The sequence below is a fragment of the Thermobia domestica genome, chromosome 14, assembly GCF_964235325.1.
Source record: "Thermobia domestica chromosome 14, izTheDome1.hap1.1, whole genome shotgun sequence".
In the NCBI taxonomy this organism is placed as follows: Eukaryota; Metazoa; Arthropoda; class Insecta; order Zygentoma; family Lepismatidae; genus Thermobia; species Thermobia domestica.
The window spans coordinates 138,030,624-138,052,799 of NC_137467.1; the positions used below are offsets into that span (position 1 = coordinate 138,030,624).

The 22,176-nt window shown below is 38.1% G+C and overlaps 1 protein-coding gene across 2 annotated transcripts in view; it reads right to left on the reverse strand.

Moving 5' to 3' along the window:
• Nucleotides 1-22,176, reverse strand: part of Trap1 (TNF receptor associated protein 1) — a 481,869-nt gene that overhangs the window by 413,298 nt on the left and 46,395 nt on the right. Inside the window, exons 2-3 of one of the 2 annotated variants that reach the window (XM_081738897.1) lie at nt 12,895-12,972; nt 5,591-5,698 (exon numbers count right to left, since the gene is read on the reverse strand). Coding sequence is in view for 1 of the 2 variants with exons in the window: in XM_081738896.1 (XP_081595022.1) it covers nt 5,591-5,698 (108 nt within the window). In the remaining variant the exon portion in view is untranslated. The remainder of the gene's footprint in view (nt 1-5,590; nt 5,699-12,894; nt 12,973-22,176) is intronic. The other variant, XM_081738896.1, reaches the window with a different exon arrangement.

Sequence of the window (22,176 nt, forward strand, 5' to 3'; positions counted from 1 at the left end):
CATTCCACACACTTTTGTCTATATTGTCAACAGACTCCAAATAAGCACCAATCGCATCATCATCCGATGAAAAGCGACGTCCACGCAAGTGTTCCTTCACTTTGGGAAACACAAAAAATCGCACAAGGCCAAGTCCGGCGAATAGGGTGGATGTGGCAGCACTCTGACTCCTTCCTGGTTCAAAAAGTCTACAGTTCTTGCAGCACTGTGGGCACTTCCATTGTCAGGATGCAACAGAAGAAGGCCAAGATTTGATCTTGGATGTTGGGCCTTCCATTTCTTGAACACAGTGGGAAGACAAACTGTTCAGTACCACTCAGCATTCACCGTATGCCGATTGTCAAGTACAACAGTCGCAACATATCCCTTCCGTGTGAAAAAAGACGCAACCATTTTCTTTCCAACACTCCGAGGTCTCTTCACTTTGGTTGGGGGATCTTCATTCTCGAAGCACCACACTTGCGACTGCTGCTTGGTAAGCAGATCATAATGGTAAATCCACGTTTCGTCACCCGTGACGATGTTGTAAACATCACGACTTGCCCCTTGGTTGAATTTATTCAACATAAATTCACACCATTCCACCCTACCCTCTTTTTTCCTTTCCGTGAGTAAATGGGGGACCAAACGAAAACACATTTTCCTGAGACCCAAGTTTTCACGCATAATTGTCTGCGCTGCTGTTGACCCAATGTTGAGAGTCGCTTCGATCTCAAGGAAAGATACATGGGGATCGTCTTTCACCATTTGTCTCACAGCTTCGATGTTTATGGGAGTCCCTGCAATGTTTGGTCGTTCGGAACGAGGTTCATCTTCAAGTGACGTACGTCCCCTTTTAAATTCCCGAAAGCAATTTCCAACACTGGCTCGCAAAGAAGCAGATTCCCCAAAAGTATTCATCAAAGTTTTTAAGGCACTGCTCCACAGTTAAGCCTTTCTTGTAATCGTAGAAAATCATAGTGCGAAAGTCACGTCTTGACAACTCCACGGCTAACTAGACAATGGGTCACGCGCGCTTCCTTATCTCTCTTATCTCTAACCATGCTATCACATACTCATTGTTGCCATTGATGACTGAAAGCCACAAAATATCAGAGTGTCGAATGTAATAAACAAAATGTTGCTATGATGTTAAATTATTGCGCTGCTAAAAACTTTCGGCATGGCCCTCGTACATTACAGTCAGATTTTTCGGAAACGGTCAGGTAAGGAAATTCAGTGAATATATATCAAATTAGTGTGGGGAGCCCACCACCTTTTGAATGAAAAATTTGTGTCCCCGGGGCACTCGCAGGGTCCCAGGAGGGTCCAACTCAAAATTTGCAAATGGAACCGGAAGTCAAGTAGCATATTATATGAAAGCTATTGTTAAATAAAAGAAGATAAAGTAAATCTCAACTCTTTACGATAACCCTGTGCAAACGGGCAACTGGTCAAAATGTCAATACAACCTACATCAGAAAATCTATGGCCACTCTTCTAAATTCGTTAAGTTGCGACAATAACAAAATAGAAAAACACGTTTAAAAGTGCAAGGTATTGAAGTAAAGCAAATTGCTGCAGAGTCACTCACAGAATCGCACAACGGACCTTATCCAAGTATAAGTGTGACGTCGAATGACCAATGGACCATAGAATGACCATGACCATTGGATTTGGTGTCCTAGAAGAGAAATGATACATTGTCAATCGCAACCGTCTTGGAGGGTGAGAAGTTCAAAAGGCAACGGTAAATTGCTTCACGAATCGGGACCCCAAATTCCCATATTGCACCGTGAAATTTCTATCGGGGAATGTGCTGAACGAAAAACATGAAGGTACAGACGAAAAGGAGTAGCCTTGAAACTGTGAGGCAACTTGGAGAGGAGTTGGGTTGGAGAAAACTGGAATAATGGTGCAGAAATAAAATATATCCGAGGGTGCTTTTCTAGGGCTGTAGGGAATGGTCAAGAATAATATTTTGTTAAAATATAAAGTTGGAAACCAGTTTGATAATTGTAAACTCGGGAAAGAAAACAAGAACCAAGTGGGGTGGGAGACGAGCCAAAACATAGTGAACGTACAAGAAGGTTGTGTTTCATAGAATATTGGCACACGAAATACCCTGTGACAATACAATATTGATTTGCAGCAACATGCAATTTATTGGAAGAATATGTGGATGAAATATAAGTAAACAAAACTATGTCCAAAGAAAATAGGTATACAACTTCGCATATACGTGTTGGTATATTTACAGAATGCTACTTCAATAAAGAAAACATATACTGCGCTAGACAAAATGAAAAATATCGTAGAAAATACTCTCTCCAGAAAATGCATTAAACAAATACACTTGTTACAATAAGCACATCGAATAAACACTCCATCAGAACAATTATCTGATTGACCCTTTTCCTGGTCAGTAGTGAAAGAAAAACACACCTCATTTACATTCTGAAAAAGTTTCTACATACTGAACATTATATCCGGATTTCTCCCATGAATAAATGATCATGTCTCTAAAAACAGGAGCTCGTAACTGGTTATGTACCAAAGATTGTACGTTTAAAAGATACTGCCTATTTTGAGCAATGTTGATATTGTCCAGTGAAATTCGAAGATAAACGGCCCGTACCAAACATTTCAAATTGACGGAGGAAGTATACATCATTAGGCTGGACCAAAGCTGTTCTTCCCGGAGGGATTGTAGCCAGGTCAATCCGATGATCAAGTGCACATTCGCAGTCTTCGGGGTGGTCGGCGTCATCTGGCAGGATCGTTGAATCCAACAATTCGGCAAGGAGTGTTTGCATGTACAAAGTGTTTCGCCCGGACCAGCTAATATAACTAATGTTTTACCCTCGGTGGGTATCGTTGCCTTCACGCAGTTGTTTACCCAATCCTGTATGTGGGGTTCGGGACATCTTTCCAGATTTACTAGACGTGACGTATAGATTCGGTGGTAGAGTGGCATTCAATTGCTCAAGAATACGCTGACCTAATTCATTACTCGTTGTTTCTTGTAAACATACAAATAGTGGGCTAAGCAAGTCGCCTGTCGTGGTTATGGATGACATTATTGTAGACATGTGGGTAATTTGTTTTTGTTGCCCACGCATAGATAGGTTTTCTTCTCGCCAACATCGGCTAGCGTACGAGTAGACGTGAATTCCATTGCAAAACACGACTGATTGGCGTTGAACAATACAGCGTATTCTGCTAAACGTTCATTCATGGTCCTCAGCGTTTACATGGTCCTCAGCAGGTTTGAGAAGATCAGCATCCGCAAAACGACGATTTGTAACTATGTGGATAGCCTTTCTTAATTTCACCTGCATCTCTTGTTTTAAATTATGGATAAAGAACACACTGGCAACAAAATTACAAATTACAAAATTACAAATTTTGCAAAATCTCGAACAGTTGCCGTGCAATCGACTTTTCTTCGCGAACGTTTGCTACCCCAGCTCCCTCGTTCTTAGGCTTATGGTAATGTTCTACTATCAGCATTTCCAACTCTCGTAATACTCGGAAGTGCTTGGCAGAAACAGCATGGTCCATTTCCTGTAATAATGAGAGACCTGTAATTACTATCTTGCAAAACAATTCTCGTTTATAACACTTCTCATGTACTTTACAACCTTATGATTATTAGCGCGATCAAAGGGGCCCCCATTGGTTTACATGCCTTACCAACTAACAAGGCTCGCACCCAATCCCAGTGTTCCACATCAAGCCAGCTTAAGCTTGGAATGAAACGCATTCCGCACAACAACAACAACAACACAATAATAATAATAATAATAATAATAATAATAATAATAATAATAATAATAATAATAATAATAATAATAATAATGTTTTGGCTCGTCTCCCACCCCACTTGGTTCTCGTTTTCTTTCCCGAGTTTACAATTATCAAACTGGTTTCCAACTTTATATTTTAACAAAATATTATTCTTGACCATTCCCTACAGCCCTAGAAAAGCACCCTCGGATATATTTTATTTCTGCACCATTATTCCAGTTTTCTCCAACCCAACTCCTCTCCAAGTTGCCTCACAGTTTCAAGGCTACTCCTTTTCGTCTGTACCTTCATGTTTCTTGTTCAGCACATCCCTCGATAGAAATTTCACGGTGCAATCTGCGAATTTGAGGTCCCGATTCGCGAAGCATATACCGTTGCCTTTTGAACTTCTCACCCTCCAAGACGGTTGCAATTGACAATGTATCCTTTCTCTTCTAAGACACGAAATCCAATGGTCATGGTCATTCTATGGTCCATTGGTCATTCGACGTCACACTTATACTTGGATAAGGTCCGTTGTGCGACTCTGTGAGAGACTCTGCAGCAATTTGCTTTACTTCAATACCTTGCACTTTTAAACGTGTTTTTCTATTTTGTTATTGTCGCAACTTAACGGATTTAGAAGAGTGGCCATAGATTTTCTGATGTAGGTTGTATTGACATTTTGACCAGTTGCCCGTTTACACAGGGTTATCGCAAACAGTTGAGATTTGTTTTATCTTCTTTTCTTTAACAATAGCTTTCATACAATATGCTACTTGACTCCCGGTTCCATTTGCAAATTTTGAGTTGGATCCCGCCTGGGACCCTGCGAGTGCCCCGGGGACAAATTTTTCATTCAAAAGGTGCTGGGCTCCCCACACTAATTTGATATATATTCACTGAGTTTCCTTACCCGACCGTTTCCGAAAAATCTGACTTTGTAATGTATAGTATGGAGCTCAATTTCTAACTTTTCACGCTTATATCTCCACAACGGTTGAGATCGAGGATGTATCCCTTTTCGAGTTCTTTTGGGACAAGATATCCAACGTCCATAGTCTCGACTCGAAAGAGTTACACTTGGATAGGTTCCTATGTAAGAATCAACAACAAAAATATAAAATTTACAACAAAAATAAACAAACTTGGCAACTTGGTGGCAACCCGACAACACTGTACACCCAGGAAGTGTTCAGTGTATAAAGCAAGAGACGACACCCCTTGACGACACTAACAAAATTTCATGAATGAGGATTAACGACAGGGACAGACCCTTGCGTTCTATTCGGTGGTGAAATCGATAGATCTAGGCATAGCTTCACGACTCCTTGCGGTAACTGTAGACAGGGTGACAAAACAGTTCGGATAAAAAGTTTCAAGTGTATACGGGGGGACTAATTTACAAAATGAGACGAGAAATTATTTACGGCAACAGAGACGAGAGGTAATTCTTCGAAAATTGAGACGAGACTTCTACAACATATACGAAATGAGAAAATCTTATTTTTCGTCTCGTCTCAAGGGAAAGACTATATGAAACCCAGATTTATTCAAGGAACGGAAGAGTGAAGCAAATTTTATAATATACGAATAACATATAAAATACGGATATTATTCATCTCTGACATTCGATGTATACAAAATACTCGTAAACCGAATTGTTGACAATCTACTACTGTATGTTCATTTATTATATAATCAGAGAAAACTAAATCATAGGCTGTTCCTAATCTTTTCTTTTGATTTCAGGAAACCATAATGCATTGCTCTGAATGCTGAAGAATCTCCAGGGTTTAAAACTGAAGAAAAAAAAACTTACCTGTTGCTTTCTCCGTGTCTTGAATGATAGAATGGTGTTCCGTCTCAGCTGTCTGGCTCTCGGTGCTTGCAAATCTAATCTGGTGTCTCAAGCCTAACCATAATGGATCTGTACGAAAAACGAGAAAAAGTAATACAGTTTAGAACTATGTGGGTTGCTTCTGTGAGATTACGTATCTTGATTATAAATAGTTCTTGAGACATCTTCCATTTAAGACAAACAAAGGTAAGATTAGGCAGCTTCGAAAAAGAGTAAAGAAGAATAACTTAAAAACACTATTTCGTTTTTTCAGTCGAATGGTAAAGCCAGCGACAAAATTTCTTTCCATTTGTTGAAATTAGTTTCGTAAATAACTTCAGAATGGAAGGCCAATTTGAGTATAGTTTTCAGTAATTTTTTTTTTAAATGTAATTTTCTGTACACTCCAGCCATACCACCGTTATTTCCAAAATAAATTTTTACCGGTACCAAAGGGAAGGAACTTTTGTCGCTGACTGTACAATATATTTCCTCTTTTTACTAGTTTAAAGAAAGAACGTCATTTTGGGAGGGCAGGAGGAGCAATTGTCCCTCCCGGAGTTTCAAAAACATGTTCTAATAAAATGTATACTAATAACAAACGTTGAAATCTTGAGTCGGTGAACATTTTTGACCACCCCTGACAAGACCTGAAATAACTGTACTGGTTTAAAATGAATTTATGACAAAAATTAACTGAATCGAAGTGTTGAAAATATATTTCCCCTGGCCCGTAAAATTTCGTTTATACATATACACATCCGCCTGTTTATTGAAACTAGGAATGGCTGGAAATTAGAAAAAAAATCCGGAATTTAGAAACTCTAGGAATTTTTCCGAGATCGCAATTTTTCCGAAATTCGCAGTTTTTTTCTGAATTCCGGAATTTTTCCAAATTCCGGAATTTTCCTATTTTACTTTCCGGATTCCGGACAGTAAAAATTCCTGAATTGACCAGACTTATGAACAACGCTTACATAAAAACATATCAGAAAACTTGTTTACATAGTAAGTATTCTCACAAAGTTTAGTCTTGTTTAAGTGTTTTGTCAGAACAAATTCTAGTCTACTTACCCTGTTAATGGTGAGACATTAGCGGTGTTGAATTAGTGCGCCATCTTTGTTTTTAGTTTCTCTTAAATCTATTTAAGTGACCCTTATACCCAAGGGTAAAAGTAGATCTGATAAAGCAGGAAGACGCATGACGTCACGCTGCTCTCCTTGCCTATCTATGCATATTGTATTTTTTTAGGAAGTGAAGGGACGCCATAGATATTTTTGGAAGTGGGGAACGACGTCCTCCCTCGTTTCACCTCATTTATACAATTGCTAACATTGTGAAGATTAAATTTTGTAATTTATATTTGTTAATATTTAAGGGGACCTTTCCTAAGCTCACCCCTATTTACAAAAGTAGTAAAGACAATGAAGAATATCATAAATACAGGATGGCCCAAAAGTAGGTATCCACCCCTGCATTGATCAAGTATAAAATTCTAGTTTACGGGTTTATTTGCTTCCGCTCTTCTGAGCTTAAGATGTAAGTAAAAACATATTAAGAACAAATAATAAAGAAACTAAGTCTACCTGATGGATAACAATAAGACATTATATAAAATGCATCAGGCTACTGCATGAATAATTGTTTTCAAGGCCTTTCTATAGTGTACAAATTTGGGTGCCTAATCATTATTACGTTATAAAGTACTTATCCAAATTTCTCGTCTACAAGGAAAGATCTGGAAAGAGTTAATAACTTACTTAGTACTATTTTGTAGATACAAGAGTGAATTGTGGCCTGACTTACAAAGTTATGTTTTATTTTTCCACGTAATCCCCGTCGGCCAAGATACATTTACGCCACCTCTCCGGTAACCTCCTATACCACTTTTCAAAAATGATTCCTCGAGCCCTGCAAAGTATCTCAGTTTTCCACTTTTCACCTCTGTATCCGAAGAAAATTGCTGAACCCTCAAAAACTTCTTTTTTAGGTTTCTACACAAGAGAAAGTCCAGAGGCCAGATCAGGTGAATAGGGCGGGTGCAGCAACGGTTCGAACCCACAGACATGGATGCAAGGAACGTGTGAATGCGAGCATTGTCCCGACAAAACAATACCTTTCTTCGCAGCATTCCCTGTCTTTTAATTCTGATTTCCTCACGCAAACCTTGCAGAAGGGTGCAGTAGTATTCAGAATTGACAGTCTTTTCTTTTCCAAGAAGTCAATCAGAAAAGTGCCCCTAGCATCCAACAAATTGATGCCATAATCTTGTTTGCTGACAAAACTTGTTTCGCTTTCTTTGGTACTGGAGATCCAAGTCGTTTCCATTGCTTTGATTGTTGTTTTGATTCCGGTGTATGATAGCGTGCCAATGTCTCGTCCATAGTCACAAATCTGCCCATAAACTTTTCCGGATCACTTTCAAACAGTTCCAAACAATCACGAGAAGGGTAAATCGATGGCATTTGTATTCAACTGAAAGTAACTTGGGTACCCATCTCGTGGACACCTTAATCTTAGAAAATCTTAATTCGTGTACGATAATATTTTCTGCTTGCTCATAGGAAATACGAAGTGCTATCCAAAATATTCGGGACTGGTACTGCCATCTGCTGAAAAATGTACTTTTGGACTAATGACCGCCATCACCCTCGAAGTAATTCCCTTCCGCACGAAGACACCGGTTTCAGCAATTCTGCCATTGGCCAAACGTATCCTGGAAGTCCTGTTCTTTGAGGGTGTTTAGCACAGCCAGTGATGCTTCTTGAATCCTCTCAAGTGTGTCGAACCGACGGCCTTTCAACTTGCTTTTCAGTTTTGGGAATAGCGCAAAGTCACAGCGTGTCAAAATCCGGCGAGTACAGTGGGTGGGGTACAACCGCCATTTTGTTTTTTGCCAAAAAGTTCCTGGTAGGCAAGGACGTGCGACACGATGCATGCCCAATTCAACAGTCATAATTCGTTGGCATGTCCCGTAACCAATTCCCACTTCATCAGCAAGGTCGTGAATGGTTAGAATTCGATCTTCACGAACCAATTGTTGAAGTTTGGCAAGGATGTCTGGCGTTGTGCGGCTAACGGGTCTTCCAGTGTGGGAATCGTCTTCGATGTCTGTACGGCCGGCCCTGAACCGAGCATGCCACTCAAACACACGCGTACGGCTCATGCTGTGTTCCCCAAACACTTGTTGAATCATTGCAAAGGTCTCCGTAGCACTTTTCCCGAGATTCGCACAGAATTTGATACACACGAGCTGTTCTATTCTCGGATCCGTCGTAAAATCGCCACACACAGACTATCATGAAAAGCACTGTGGAAACTCAACACATCAACCCAGCTGCATGAAACTGTGCATTCTCACTCATCAGATATGCTATTCTTGCCACCTATCGGTGCAAAGCTCTACTACTACTACTTTCCAGATGGCAGCACCAGTCCCGAAAATTTTGGATAGCACCTCGTATCTTAACTATCTCCCGGATTTTGATTCGGGGGTTATTCAAAATTACGTCAAAAATTTCATTCGCTGTTTCCGAAATAAAATGAAATATTTGAGTTTTACGTCCCACGTTTATGCCGGCTACGCTAAAGGAGACGGTGATGATAAGAAATGAGTGAAATGGTGGAATGAAGAAAGTGGGAGGAAATCGGAGAACCCTGAGAAATCCCACGCACACAGTGTTTGTTCACCACAAAGTTCACTTGGCGCGAGTTGGGATCGAACCAGGGATCCATGCACCAGAGATGAACGCTCTACCAGTGAGCCACCGCGGCTCCTTAACATCTTCTATAGTGGTCGACATTGAAAGCCTGTCACTGTGGTGGGTTATCTTCAATGCTGTTTCTACCAGTGTTAAATTCAGCTACCCACTTTTCCACCATGAAATACGAAAGCGCAGAGCCTCCTATTCTCCATTCGACCTAAGCTCTAAACTGTGATAAACAAAGCCACGTGAAAGTAAATCTCGCTGATTTGCTGTTGGCCTACCGACGCTTGTACTCTTCCGCAAAATAGTTCATATGATTTGGTTATTACTTTCACTATGAAGCTCCATATAAAACTACTTCATTATTATAAATGACAAAAATATAATACGGATTATCTAACAATACTGCAATCAAATGTGTTTAATGAAACAATAGAAATAAACACTAAGCATGCGCAGTAATTATGGCGCCAATTCAACTGTGGAGGCGTGTTCTGCTTTTACGTCTGAAAGATGTCTCACACGAATCCCAGTTCCGCGAGTGTTGCGGTGAAACACCAACAAGAGAAACCTTTCCTCAGTAAGCAACAATTGCTTACCAGCTAAATTTAAACTTTTTTAAAAAGTCTTTCAAGTATTTTTCTTTCTTTTCTGCTGCCCTAAGTATCTGGGCAACATAAGACAGTATTGTCAAAATGCACGTGTATAATTTGCTCCTCCCCCTGGGGAGTGGGAGTGATACATCACTAGCCAATCGTATTTGTGACGAGCGGAAGGATATAGAGATGCAAGGGCTCGGAAAAAAACCGGCTTTTTTGGAAAAAAACTCGGTTTTTTCTGCTTTGCTTTTTTGCTTGGGAAATTTTGGGCTTTTTTCAAAATACTGCTTTAAATTGATAAAACAGACTTTGTATCGCTTCTCTATAACACAAAAAATCATTTAATTAGTGGTTGATGCTGATAATAATATAAAACATCGAAAATAAACTATGAATTTCGAAAAAATATTTCAAACAATTTTTCTTCAACATATTTACATTATGAATTCCACAGGATTAACCAATGTATATAATAAGAATTTTTTAACCTCCTATATACAAAAGTAAGCAGAGTTGGCAAGAACCGTGGTTGTTTTTGAAAATGCCAAAAACCCATTTTTTGGGGGATGTTTAAACCAGGCTTTTTTGGTTTAAACCAGGCTTTTTTGACTTAGATTTTTTGCTTTATGTATTTATATTACATATTCACAGAAATAAGTTTGTTTCGCCTTGATGTTATTATGCAACAGCGGGGTTATGCCGGAAGAACTCCCATAAGCTTAAAGAAGTGCGGTCAGTAAATTTCTTAAGTTGAGAATCTCCCGCCCTAGCCATTGGGAAAATCCCGTCATTACTTGAAATGTAAGACAATAACGGGAAAATCCTGTTATTGCTTTGCATGTAAAATTTAAAAGTCAACGTACCATAATCAGTACGCTAAAACTGAGGTATTAAATTACAAATTTAGTACCGGTACGTAGATATCATTGAAAGTCCAATCCAAGCTAATGTTGGAAGCTACGTAGGCAATCGATAAATTTTGCCAATTTCTATCAATATATTTAAGCAATCTTGGCTTCTTTATAAAACAACACGCATTTAGGCATGCAGAAATATACAATTTGGTTTGTTTCGTATATTTAGGCTTAACATCCTTACGAAATACCGAGGTTATCAAGGAGAAGACTTTCGCTTAAACTGACATCCGAACCGCTACTTGGGTTACGCATGAAAGAAGGTTTGTGGTTCGACCGAGAATTGAACATGGGACACCTTGATTAAAAGGTGAAAGGGAAATAAAACTATTGCAGGTGGTTTGATATCTGGAAACGTTACCATGAAGTTCACACGATTCGCATTTTTCATTCTTTTTATTTTTGTGGTTTAAACCAGTTATTAAAAAAAAAAAAAAAGTTGGTGTAAACCAGCCAACCCTAAAAGTAAACACTTCTTTTTAAAGAATACACAAATAACTAGCAAAATACTATGTAGTATTTTTACTTCAAAATATTCCATACCCTCTTTTTGAAACAAAATAAAATTAAAATAAAAACATAAGAGAAATACTTAGATTTATATGATACACTTAAAGGCTGCACATCTAGAGCTTTTGGTTCTGTATATTCTTGAAATTCTACAGTTAAGTTTTATAGAACCACCATCACAGTTTACCCAATCCTCAAGTTTTCTGAATTTTTAACAAGAGGGATTCAACATATCATTACGGAACTCCCCCCCCCCCCAAAAAAAAACCTACGGAATATATTTAAGTTAAGCTAAATACAACTACACAACAAACATGACTGAGTGATTAGCTTTTGCGCTTCTATCGGGAAGTCCGGGATTCAACCAGCATTCGACCATTCTGACAAAGCTTTTCTTCATTCCATCTGTGAATGTAGAAATAGTGCGTGTACTGTGAGTTGGGCGACTTCCTTTTTTATTGTTTTTAAATCGTTATTATTACTAATTACCAGCAGTGACGGTTTTGCGAAGGTTAGGGGGGCGGTCTTTCGGACTGAAGCCCGTTCCCCAAAGTTACGGAATGTCTGCAACAAACGAAATATCTATTATTTATGCCTTTACTCATAAACTTTAAGCTCCCGTCAAATAAAAATTACGAATGTTTAAAAAAACTAAACATTAGTAAGAAACCCTTCCCAAAATACTTTTCTAAATCCGCCACTGATTCTCAGTATAAAATGATTTTTAAAGTTGTATCCGGAAGATTATTGCTAAACATATAAACGAAACGAAATATTATGCCTGTAATCATAAACTTCAAGCACTTCCAAATAAAATTAGGACTTTTTAGGAAACGAAACAATCAGAAAAAACCCTCCTAAAGTACTTTTCTAAATCCGCTACTGATTATTTGTATAAATTGGTATTCAAGGTTGTGTCCGGAAAATTATTGCTAAATCACTTCACAGCTACAGTATAACAGAAATATGGAAGTACGGCTTGACGGATATATTGAAAAACGTACGCTTTGACGGATAAATAGAAAAACGGGCAAGTTTAACTTTTGCGCTAGAAGCTAGAGTACTAAAAGCTCTTAGAAATGAAACACGGATGACAAACTAGAGAAGAAAAGAGATGTTGATAACTCAAAAGTTAAAATAAAGTTAAATAGCTTCTAAAATTACCCTCAAATACTACATTCTTCATGTTAGCTTTAATTCGTAAAACACGTGCTCCATCCATCTTGATGGTGAATTTCAGAGCGAAATATCACATTCAGGTCATGGAATTCTTATCTAACTATAGAATATACTATAAGAAAGCTATTTAGATAGAAAAATCATGAAGTTGAAAAAAGCCAAAATTTCCAAAATTCTCGTTTTTTTCCCAAAAAAGCCGGCTTTTTATGTGAAAAAAACCATCGATTCAAAAAAGCCGGCTTTTTTGCATCTCTAGAAGGATATAAATATTTTGTTTATCGGAGTTTAGAGCTTACGCTGAACAGGGAATAGTGTCTCTACCATTTCCATATAAATTTCCTGTGATAAGCCTTTTTATGTAGATACTCAATGATACCTCAATGCTCTATTTTCTCCATGTCACAAATTTCCGTTCCATCACTTCCGCCCACTTAGCGCCTTATAAACTCCTCACCTGAAACAATAGAGAAACGAAATTATACACAGTGACTACCAACGGATATAGCTACGGAGCCAATGTATAGAAACATTTGCTTCATACCTAGTTAGGCCATGAAGTTTTCAACCCCTCCTCGTACTATCTGGTTCACTTTCTACATTTTTGATACTCTTCATTGTCTTTTGAGTTATTCACTAAAATGCAGAAAAGTGGGGAAGAGCTTAACAAAGTGTCTTAATGATCAAATTTAATTTACGTTATATTAAATTATATATAATGGACATGCATTTTCAGAAACCGAGGAACATTTAGATAGACTTGAAGAAGAAATCGCTAAAATCGCAACATTAAAATTTCGGGCTTACTTCCGAAAAGGAAAACAAAAATAATTATCCGTAAATACACAAAAATGGCATAGGCGCTCAATATTGTTAAGCCAACAGAACAGGAGTAACAGTGGCAACTCTTTTTTTTTTTTTTTTTTCTGAAATTCAACATAAGAGTGTCCGGATTGTAACTGACAGCTACTAAACAGTTAATACCAGTGCTATTTTTCTGGAAAAGAACAAACCGGTACTCACCAATGGTGCCCACTTTGGACTAACCTCACTCAAACTCACGCTCACACAATTATTTCGACATCACGCTCACTCGACCTCACACTCACATCTTTCTGACATCACACTCACTCGACCTCACGCTCACAACATCCTCTCGACATCACGCTCACTTCGTGAAGGTGAAGTCGAGTGAGCGTGAGTTCCAAACTCATGAGCGCCAACTTCATGAGTTCGTGCACCTTTGGTACGTACAATAAATATATTATTGGTTGCGAAGGCAATAATCAAAATCTTCACAATTCTCAGAAATTAGTAGGTGTTTCCATTTATTGACTTATTACCTTCTAAATCCATATATTCTTATTCCAATAGTTTCATAAATAGAAAAATAGAGACTAGAGAAATTGCATTCAAAAATACTTAGAAGAAAGATGCTGTGTTACGTATCAGCAGAAAAGAAAAAAAACTGATTATTACATTTCAACAAACTAAGATTTTTGTTTACAAAGTATTGTAAAAACGATAGTACACTTGTGATTTTGAATCAGCAAATTTTCATACATGGATAACTATCAATGACGGCGTTAGTGTTGCCTAAACAAAAGTAACGTCGGTGCAGGAAAAAGTCTATTCTTTTTTGAACAGCAAACAGTGACAGGAATGTGTATTTTTAAACGTGTTCAAAAACATTGTAGTTTCCAATTACGTCATTTATAACCGAGAATGATATTGGTACTTGACCAAAACCAATATCAATCCAACAAGCTACACGGGAGCCGACCAACAAGTAGGGAACGTTGTGACCGCTGGATCGGAGTATAGATCAATTCACTGGCCACACCCTCTTCAGGCGTTAATACTCCCAATAATGTTTTTCATTGGGAGTACATCAAAGACATATTGTATTCCAACCAAAATATGATAATCCAAGCTGACAGGCTATAATCTGAATGATATGCTTTCTGTAACTCCCCAGATCTTGCTGAACAAATCGAGACAGATTGAAAATGAAATGAAATCTTTCACTTTTACGTCATACATTTATGCCAGCTAGGCTAAAGGGGACGGTGATAATGTGAAATGAGTACAATGGTGGAATAATAAAGTGAGAGGAAACGGAAGAACCCCAAGAAAACCAACAAACACGCTGTTTGTCCATTACAAAGTCCACTTGGCGTGAGCTGGAATCGAATCAGGGATATGACGCACCCGAAGTGAACGCTCTACTACTGAGCCACCGTGCCCCCTCGAGATGGATTGAATACAAGCCAGATATTCTCCATGCAACAAACGGATCTATAACTGCTTTCAACGAAACTTCTTGAGTTTGCTTCTTTTTGAGGGACTATTCTTTCCTATATTAAAATAGCACGATTTTAAACATTCTCAGTTCCATCCGGAGTGGACTCACTGTCACAGTGCACGAATGTTCAATGTTAGTACATCACCAAGATAGGTTGCAGTATACATATGTTTCCTTTGCTTTGATAATCACACATACATACATATATAAAAACTAACTGCAGTCAATTTCTACTATAGAATTCATATGTGCTTGAAGATTTTTGCATTATTACCGTAAGAACTGCATTACAAATTAAACTGTATTCTTTGGAAACCGTCACTACTTTCTGTAATATTATTAGTAATTTTAAACAAAAATAAGTATTTAAAATTCAAGATATTGCTGTGCAAACATCCGTGTTAAATCAAGGGATACCTTATAAATGACGTGATATTGTGGGACAGGAAGTAAAGCTATTATACGATATTTAATTAAGTATGAAGTTTAGTATTGCTACCCAGAGAATAGTACTGCAATGTCAGTTATTCTTCTAAACAGATTAGCATTCTCTTGTAAACAAATGATGTGAATAAACCAACAAGCACTGCAGATAAACAGTTACTAAACAAGAGAGTAGCTCTTTTCACATATTACAAACATGCTTGAATCAACATTATAATCAACCGTTCTTCCATAGTTATCACACGCTGCCTTCCCTACAGAATATGCAACGAGTTTCTATTACAAGTGCATCAACATAATCATGAGCACAAACACACTGCAATTACTCTGTGACCTACTGCAGTAAGCAATACAAAATATGTATTTTGTATGCTCAAGAAACATTACCTTCGTACACGGAACATTTCATTTCTGTCGTAATTGAACGGTAGGGCTTGATAAGTTTCCAATGTCTGCTTGCAGTAGTAGTACTGTTTACTTTTAAAGAGTTTCGTTTACTACACAAAGAGCCTATCCGGTTTGCCATAACCATCAGACTGTGTCACGTAATCAGGTCAAAAGCTACTTGCGTGCTAAATAGAGTCTGGAGATTCCAAAACCAAATGAGATATTTTAAGCACGTAACCTCGGCGTGGGGTGCCCTGGGTAATTCGAAGAAAATGCATATACCTCATCATTATTATTGATTTTACTCAAACAATTTGACTTGAAATTGTTCTATTCATATTTACATTACGTACTATACATCGTTTAATTCTGTCTTTGCAATAAGCCATCTCCTTATAGTTTGAGAGATATGTGGACGTCTTCATTTTTTTATTGATTTCCCATTGACATTAATGTTCATGTTTCGTGCTTTTTGACTATGTTTCATCCATTTTAGAACAATTTGCTTTTGGAATATAGAATCTACATAGTCTCTTCTAAATCTGAATGAATTTCAGCCATCTTTCTCTTTTGGTTTTTGAGATAAGTGGAAGAATTATTTTTCACTGATTTTCCATTGACATTAATGTTCATGTTTCGTGTTTTTTGACTATGTTTCATCCATTTTAGAAAAACTTGCTTTTGGAACATGAACATAGTCTCTTCTACATTTGAGCTGAATTTCAGCCATCTCTCTCAAAGTCTGTTCACATCATTACAACCAGATAAGCCTTCTATCCTGTCTGTCCGGGTGACCCTTCCTCAGTCTGGAAGACAAAAAAATCTCCAAAACTACTGGCTAGGACATAGAGGATCAACAGTTAGGAATAACATATGTGACAGTCGAATTGGAAGACGTGATATCAACCATTTCTGGTTTTAACATTGATCACTACAGAGCAAAACGGTAAAAATAGCAAGAAGACTTTTTCTGCAATCGATGAAGGGTCCTACATTTCATCTCCATCCTTTAACTCTCTACTAAAACTAGAAATGACAGATATTCACTATAACTTCTAATTTCAATACTGATTTACATAAAACAAAAATGATAAGAGATAACGAGAAACTGTTTGCTTGTAATAAATTTTGCGTTCTAAGAATAGATACCATCTTCTCTTTTAAGCCTCTATTCAGTGGCTAGAAATAAACTACTTTCGATTTTAACGTTGACTGCTATGAGTAAAAATGTTAATAGATAGCGAGAAGCGGTTTTCTGCAATCAATTAGGCATCACAGGAACGTATTCCATCTACAATTTTTTCTCACTTTTCTAAAACCGGAAGCGGTTGGAAGTTGGAACATGCCATTTCCGTGTTTTAATAATTCAGAAAATATCACACAATACAAACCAAATTCTTTCACGTAGTCTACATGTGACACTACTGCTTATTACGAGGCGCGTTCGGAAAGTAACCTCTGATTGGTCACTGTGTGTGAAGTAGTGGGGGTTGCGCTACCATCTATGAACAGACGTGAGCCGTAGATCAGTCTGCATTCAACCGTGCAGTGTGACCACCGCTGGTACTTTCGTACTAGATCTAGTACCTTTTATATTTTAGTTGTCTAGTACGTTTACCAACAAATCTAGTACTTTTCTGCTTCTCTTCTTCCTTCGTAAATACATTTGGGAGAGAAAAAGGAATCTCATGAAAATTTGGCAATGTACGAAACTTTCACTGTTCCTGGTAACTTTTTCCTGTGTTTCTTTCAACAGTGGTATTTACAAGAGTGAAAGTGGGACATAGGTACTACTTTCAACTAAGAAATGACCACAGTAAACGATATTACATATTTGGTGATCCGTTTAAACAGTAGGCTATTAAGGAATTAAAACTCGATTTTTTCACTACGCCCGTTTTATGATATTTCTTGTTTTCCTCTATATTTGTCACACTTCTGTTACTTCAGTGGTTTTACAATACGTTCTAACACGACAATTAAGCAGGAATTCCGCCAGGATTTTTTCGTTTGGAGGTGTGAAATCAAAATTGGGAAGTTGTAAGTGGTTTGCAGGTTTGTATCGAATTTTGACTATTAAAAAAAAAAATAAAGTTGGGGGTTCTTTCAAGAATGTAAGGGTCACTCCTCTACCCACAGGGGAAAGAGAGATGCCGGAAATCTTGTAATAAAATATTAATATCTTAAAATGTCATACATAGGGTGAAACGGGAGCAGATAAAATTTTAGTACTTTTTCTTCAGATCTAGTACATTTTTACTGCATAAGTTAGTACGAAATATTTTTGCTGGGTGGTCACACTGCAACCGTGGTAGAGTGAAAGTTGCCTGATCACCAGTTTCACTTCTGTAGCGTCTCAAAATGTGTGCTGCAACAGAAAACAATGCCAAAATTTATTTAACAACCCTTGTATTTCTCGTCCAACTCTCGTCTCATAGGCAACAGTAATTAGGATTAGGAAACGCATCTACACCAGAACTGACTAATCATACAAGATACTTACTTTGAAGACATCAAGTTAATTTCCTTTCAGCATAACATGCTCTAACTATTTATAGAACAAACCAAATTCTTGACATACAATATTTTGGGAGAAATTCTTAGTTTCAACATATAGTTTTCAGAACACTACATAACGAACACGTCGTTGATGATACTTTGGTGAGAAATCATTCTACATAATTTGTAAAATACTGACTGAATAAGAGGAAATAAACATAACAGCCTCCTTTCATTCAGAACCTACTCAAACAAAGTTCGCCCATATTTCATTTCATGTGACTAAATAAGTATGCCTAATTGTACACAATACATAAAATCACTGTCACACAAATCAATCCTTAAAACTCAGAGAATAGGCTGAATTATTCTGCATCACAACAGGAAAAAACATCACATAATAATAGACCCAATACGCGAAATGGGGGGGGGGGGATTCCGTGAACTGGTCTCTCCAATGTCAGACGATTCGTTTGTAGCCATCTTGCAAGTTAACATTCCTTTAAAAGAGTAACAGCATTAAAAAAGAAAAGTCTAAAAACTCTTGTGTTCTTGAGATCGAACCGATTAAGGAATAAAATCATGGTAGATTACAATAAAATCTAAGGTACGGAACGTTATCACTTCGAGATATTCAGCCAATTCACTAACTCGTATTATTGTAATACGTAGGTACATTCATGTCCAAAATTACTGTCGCATGTCTAAAAATATGTTGTTGTACGAATATAATTTGATAACGAATTCGCCAGGTATTTCTTATAATGTTAGTATGTGTATAATCGGCAAAGACATGTATGTGGAAAATTTCATGTCAAAAGAGCAGTAAATAAGAACAATAAAGAGAAAATAAAACTTTCTTGCCCATTTAGCAACATCGTGTTTTACTCATTCTAATTTTCGTATTTATGATTCTTTTCCTATGAAATTTAATACAAATATACATTTACTGATTATACACATAGAATCAGCATTAAAAGTACACTGCAAAATCATTATCAAATTATATTCTACAAGAAGACAGTTATAGATATGCGAGAATGATTTTGGACATGAGTGTACATGTTAAAAAGACCTTCTGAGAATCTAATTACATTTTAAAATGATCCTAAAACTTGATTTTTTAGTGCATATACAGATGGTGATCAGAAAAATGGAAACACCTGTAGTTCGCAACATGTCAGATGTATGGGTTGGCAGTGGTGTCGTGGCGCCCGCAGCGCCGGACCGCTGGTGGTGGTGTGTTAGGTCGGCCTCCATACTACGTCAGGCGCAGTGGAAGAGCAGTGTCCAGTGGCTGCAGCAGACGGAGGTAGTGTAAAATGGGAGACCTCTCAGATTTTCAAAGATGGCAAATTGTTGGTGCGCGGTTATGTGGAGTGAGTGTGACGGGAGTGGCTACTGTGTTAGGTGTGTCGCGTGGGACAATGTCGAAGGTGATGACGGCCTACACAACACACGGGAAAACCACATCGGAGAAGCGGAACAGTGGGCGAAAGAAAATGAGTGACAGGTCACGCCGGGTATTAAAGCGCATTGTCACGCAGAACCGTCGTGCCACTGCGGAGCAAGTGACAGAGGAACTCAATCAGCACCTCCCCTACCCTGTTTCGACAATCACAGTCCGTCGCGAATTACATGACATGAACTTACGGGGTCGTGTTGCCCGGACCAAACCGCTCTTCAGGGACCATAACGCTTTCGCACGCCGCAAATGGTGCCGCGACCATGCAACTTGGACCGTTGAGGACTGGAAACGTGTGATATAGTCGGATAAGTCATCCTTCACCCTATTCCCAACCACGGGTCGTGTTTATGTGTGGAGAACGCCCAAAGAAGCTTATGATCTGCAGTGTCTCCGCCCAACTGTGAAACATGGCGGCGGCTCGGTGATACTGTGGGCCGCCATTTCATGGTTTTCATTGGGTCCTGTGGTCACACTTAGGGGACGAATCACTGCCAACGGTTATGTCGCAATTTCAGGAGACCACTTGCATCCTATGGTCCGGATGTTGTTCCCGGACAATGACGCCATCTTCCAGGATGATAATGCACCCATTCACACAGCTGGCGTTGTTGCAGCGTGGTTTGAGGAACATCGGGATGAAGTTTATCACCTCCCCTGGCCCGCCCAATCCCCAGATCTCAACATAATTGAACATTTGTGGTCCGTCTTGGAAACACGACTCCGGCGACGATTTCCATCTCCATCCTCTCTCACAGAACTCGCCGATGCCCTGCACGAGGAATGGTGTAAAATTCCACTTGCTACCATTCACGACCTCTATGCCTCCATCCCACGTCGCATCAAGGCTGTTCTGAAGGCGAAAGGTGGCCCGACACCATATTAATCTGGTAAGTTGCAATTTCGATCAGGTGTTTCCATTTTTCTGATCACCATCTGTATCTACCACTAAATTCCCTTTGAAATTTCCGATTATGAAGTGCATGGAAGCAATTGATGATAAACAGAACTGCAGAAATAATTATGACAAAAAATCAACGAGACAGGAAACTTCGTCCAAATCTCCAGGTATACATACACCAAAATAAAACCGACGTTTCCGGTTACATAGTTACCGGAATGTTTCTTAGCTGTTTGAAATGAATTTTTGAACATAGTAAGTACTTACCCGAACTCGGCTTTTATAATTTCGTTTTGATTAATATCTTAAGTGAAGAGGGTTCAAAATTTATGCTAAAAAAAAAAAAAAAACTGTATCTCAGGAGCCTCTCAAGTTAGATAATGTCATGAAATTTAGAACATAAACTCTTCGTACAAAAAAAAAAAAAAAAAAAATGGTTAAGACACGTGAAACGAAATCTGTTTTACGTCCGCCGGCTAGGCTAAAGGAGACCGTGAGAAATGAATAAAATGGTGGAATGGAGAAAGTGGGACAACTCCGTCAAAACTCACGTACACGGTGTTTGTCTACCACAAAGTCTAATTGGCGCGAGCTGAGATTTGAAATTTACTTGCTTTCGAAATGTTAACTATTAAATTTAGGCATTCTCTATACTTTTAAAATAATAAATGCTGGTAGCCTTTTGGCTCGAAGACAGCTCTTTTTGAGTGAATATATCCAAATAATGTTAAAAATTAGCCTACTTCTTTCCAAATAATTTTAAAAATTAGATTGTCTTTTCGAGGCGTTGCAGACCAGACGACACATTTCACAAGTCGTCTTGTCTCGCCCCGAATTCTAGAAAGCGTTTAGTCTGATCTTTCAGATGAAACTTCGTCTTGTACAAATACTTAGAAGTACAGTTTGTATCCAAAAGAACATTAAAAAGAGGGAAGGAACAATTCCCCAGGGCCACATTGATATCGTCAATTCATCGGAAAAAGTCATTGATTTCTACGATTTTTTAAAGTTGTTGGATATCTGTTTAGCGTTAATAATTTTAATTCAAACAAACGCATTAGTTGGTTATAATAAACTTTTTTTTTTTTTTTTTACTTCTCATATTCGCTTTTTATCCAACAAAAAGAACTTAAGCTCTTTTCTACATTTGTCATAAATCAAAGTGTGGCAAAGTAGAATTGGATGTTGTGCGCTCGTCGTATATTTTATATACTATTGTGCTGCCAAAATGTCTTGAGCCGTGACAAAAATGCAAACTAACGCTTATACCCTCACACACCCACGCGTTGAGCCAATAATGGTTCAGCTGTTGCTAAGCGAGAGAAAGCTAGTGGAATTCCTTCAGCCGATAGCAGCGCTTGCAACGGAAGACTAGGGATCAAGACAATGTGGCTTATAAGAGCGTATATTTTCAACTCTTCGTACGCTAGTGGATTGTACCCGTACTCCCAGTGAATCTATTTTGATTCCCTCGAAGTCAACTCGGTTCCACAGTCCTCCTCTTTTCATTCCTCATTCTACTGAATGATTCTTTCTTTTGAAATCATTCCAAAAGAACTCAATATTAGTGTTACTTTAAAAAAAAACGCAATAATAGAAAAGAATTAATACTATTTAATTTAGTATTGTACTATTTTTAATGCACTTAGAGGTTGTTAAG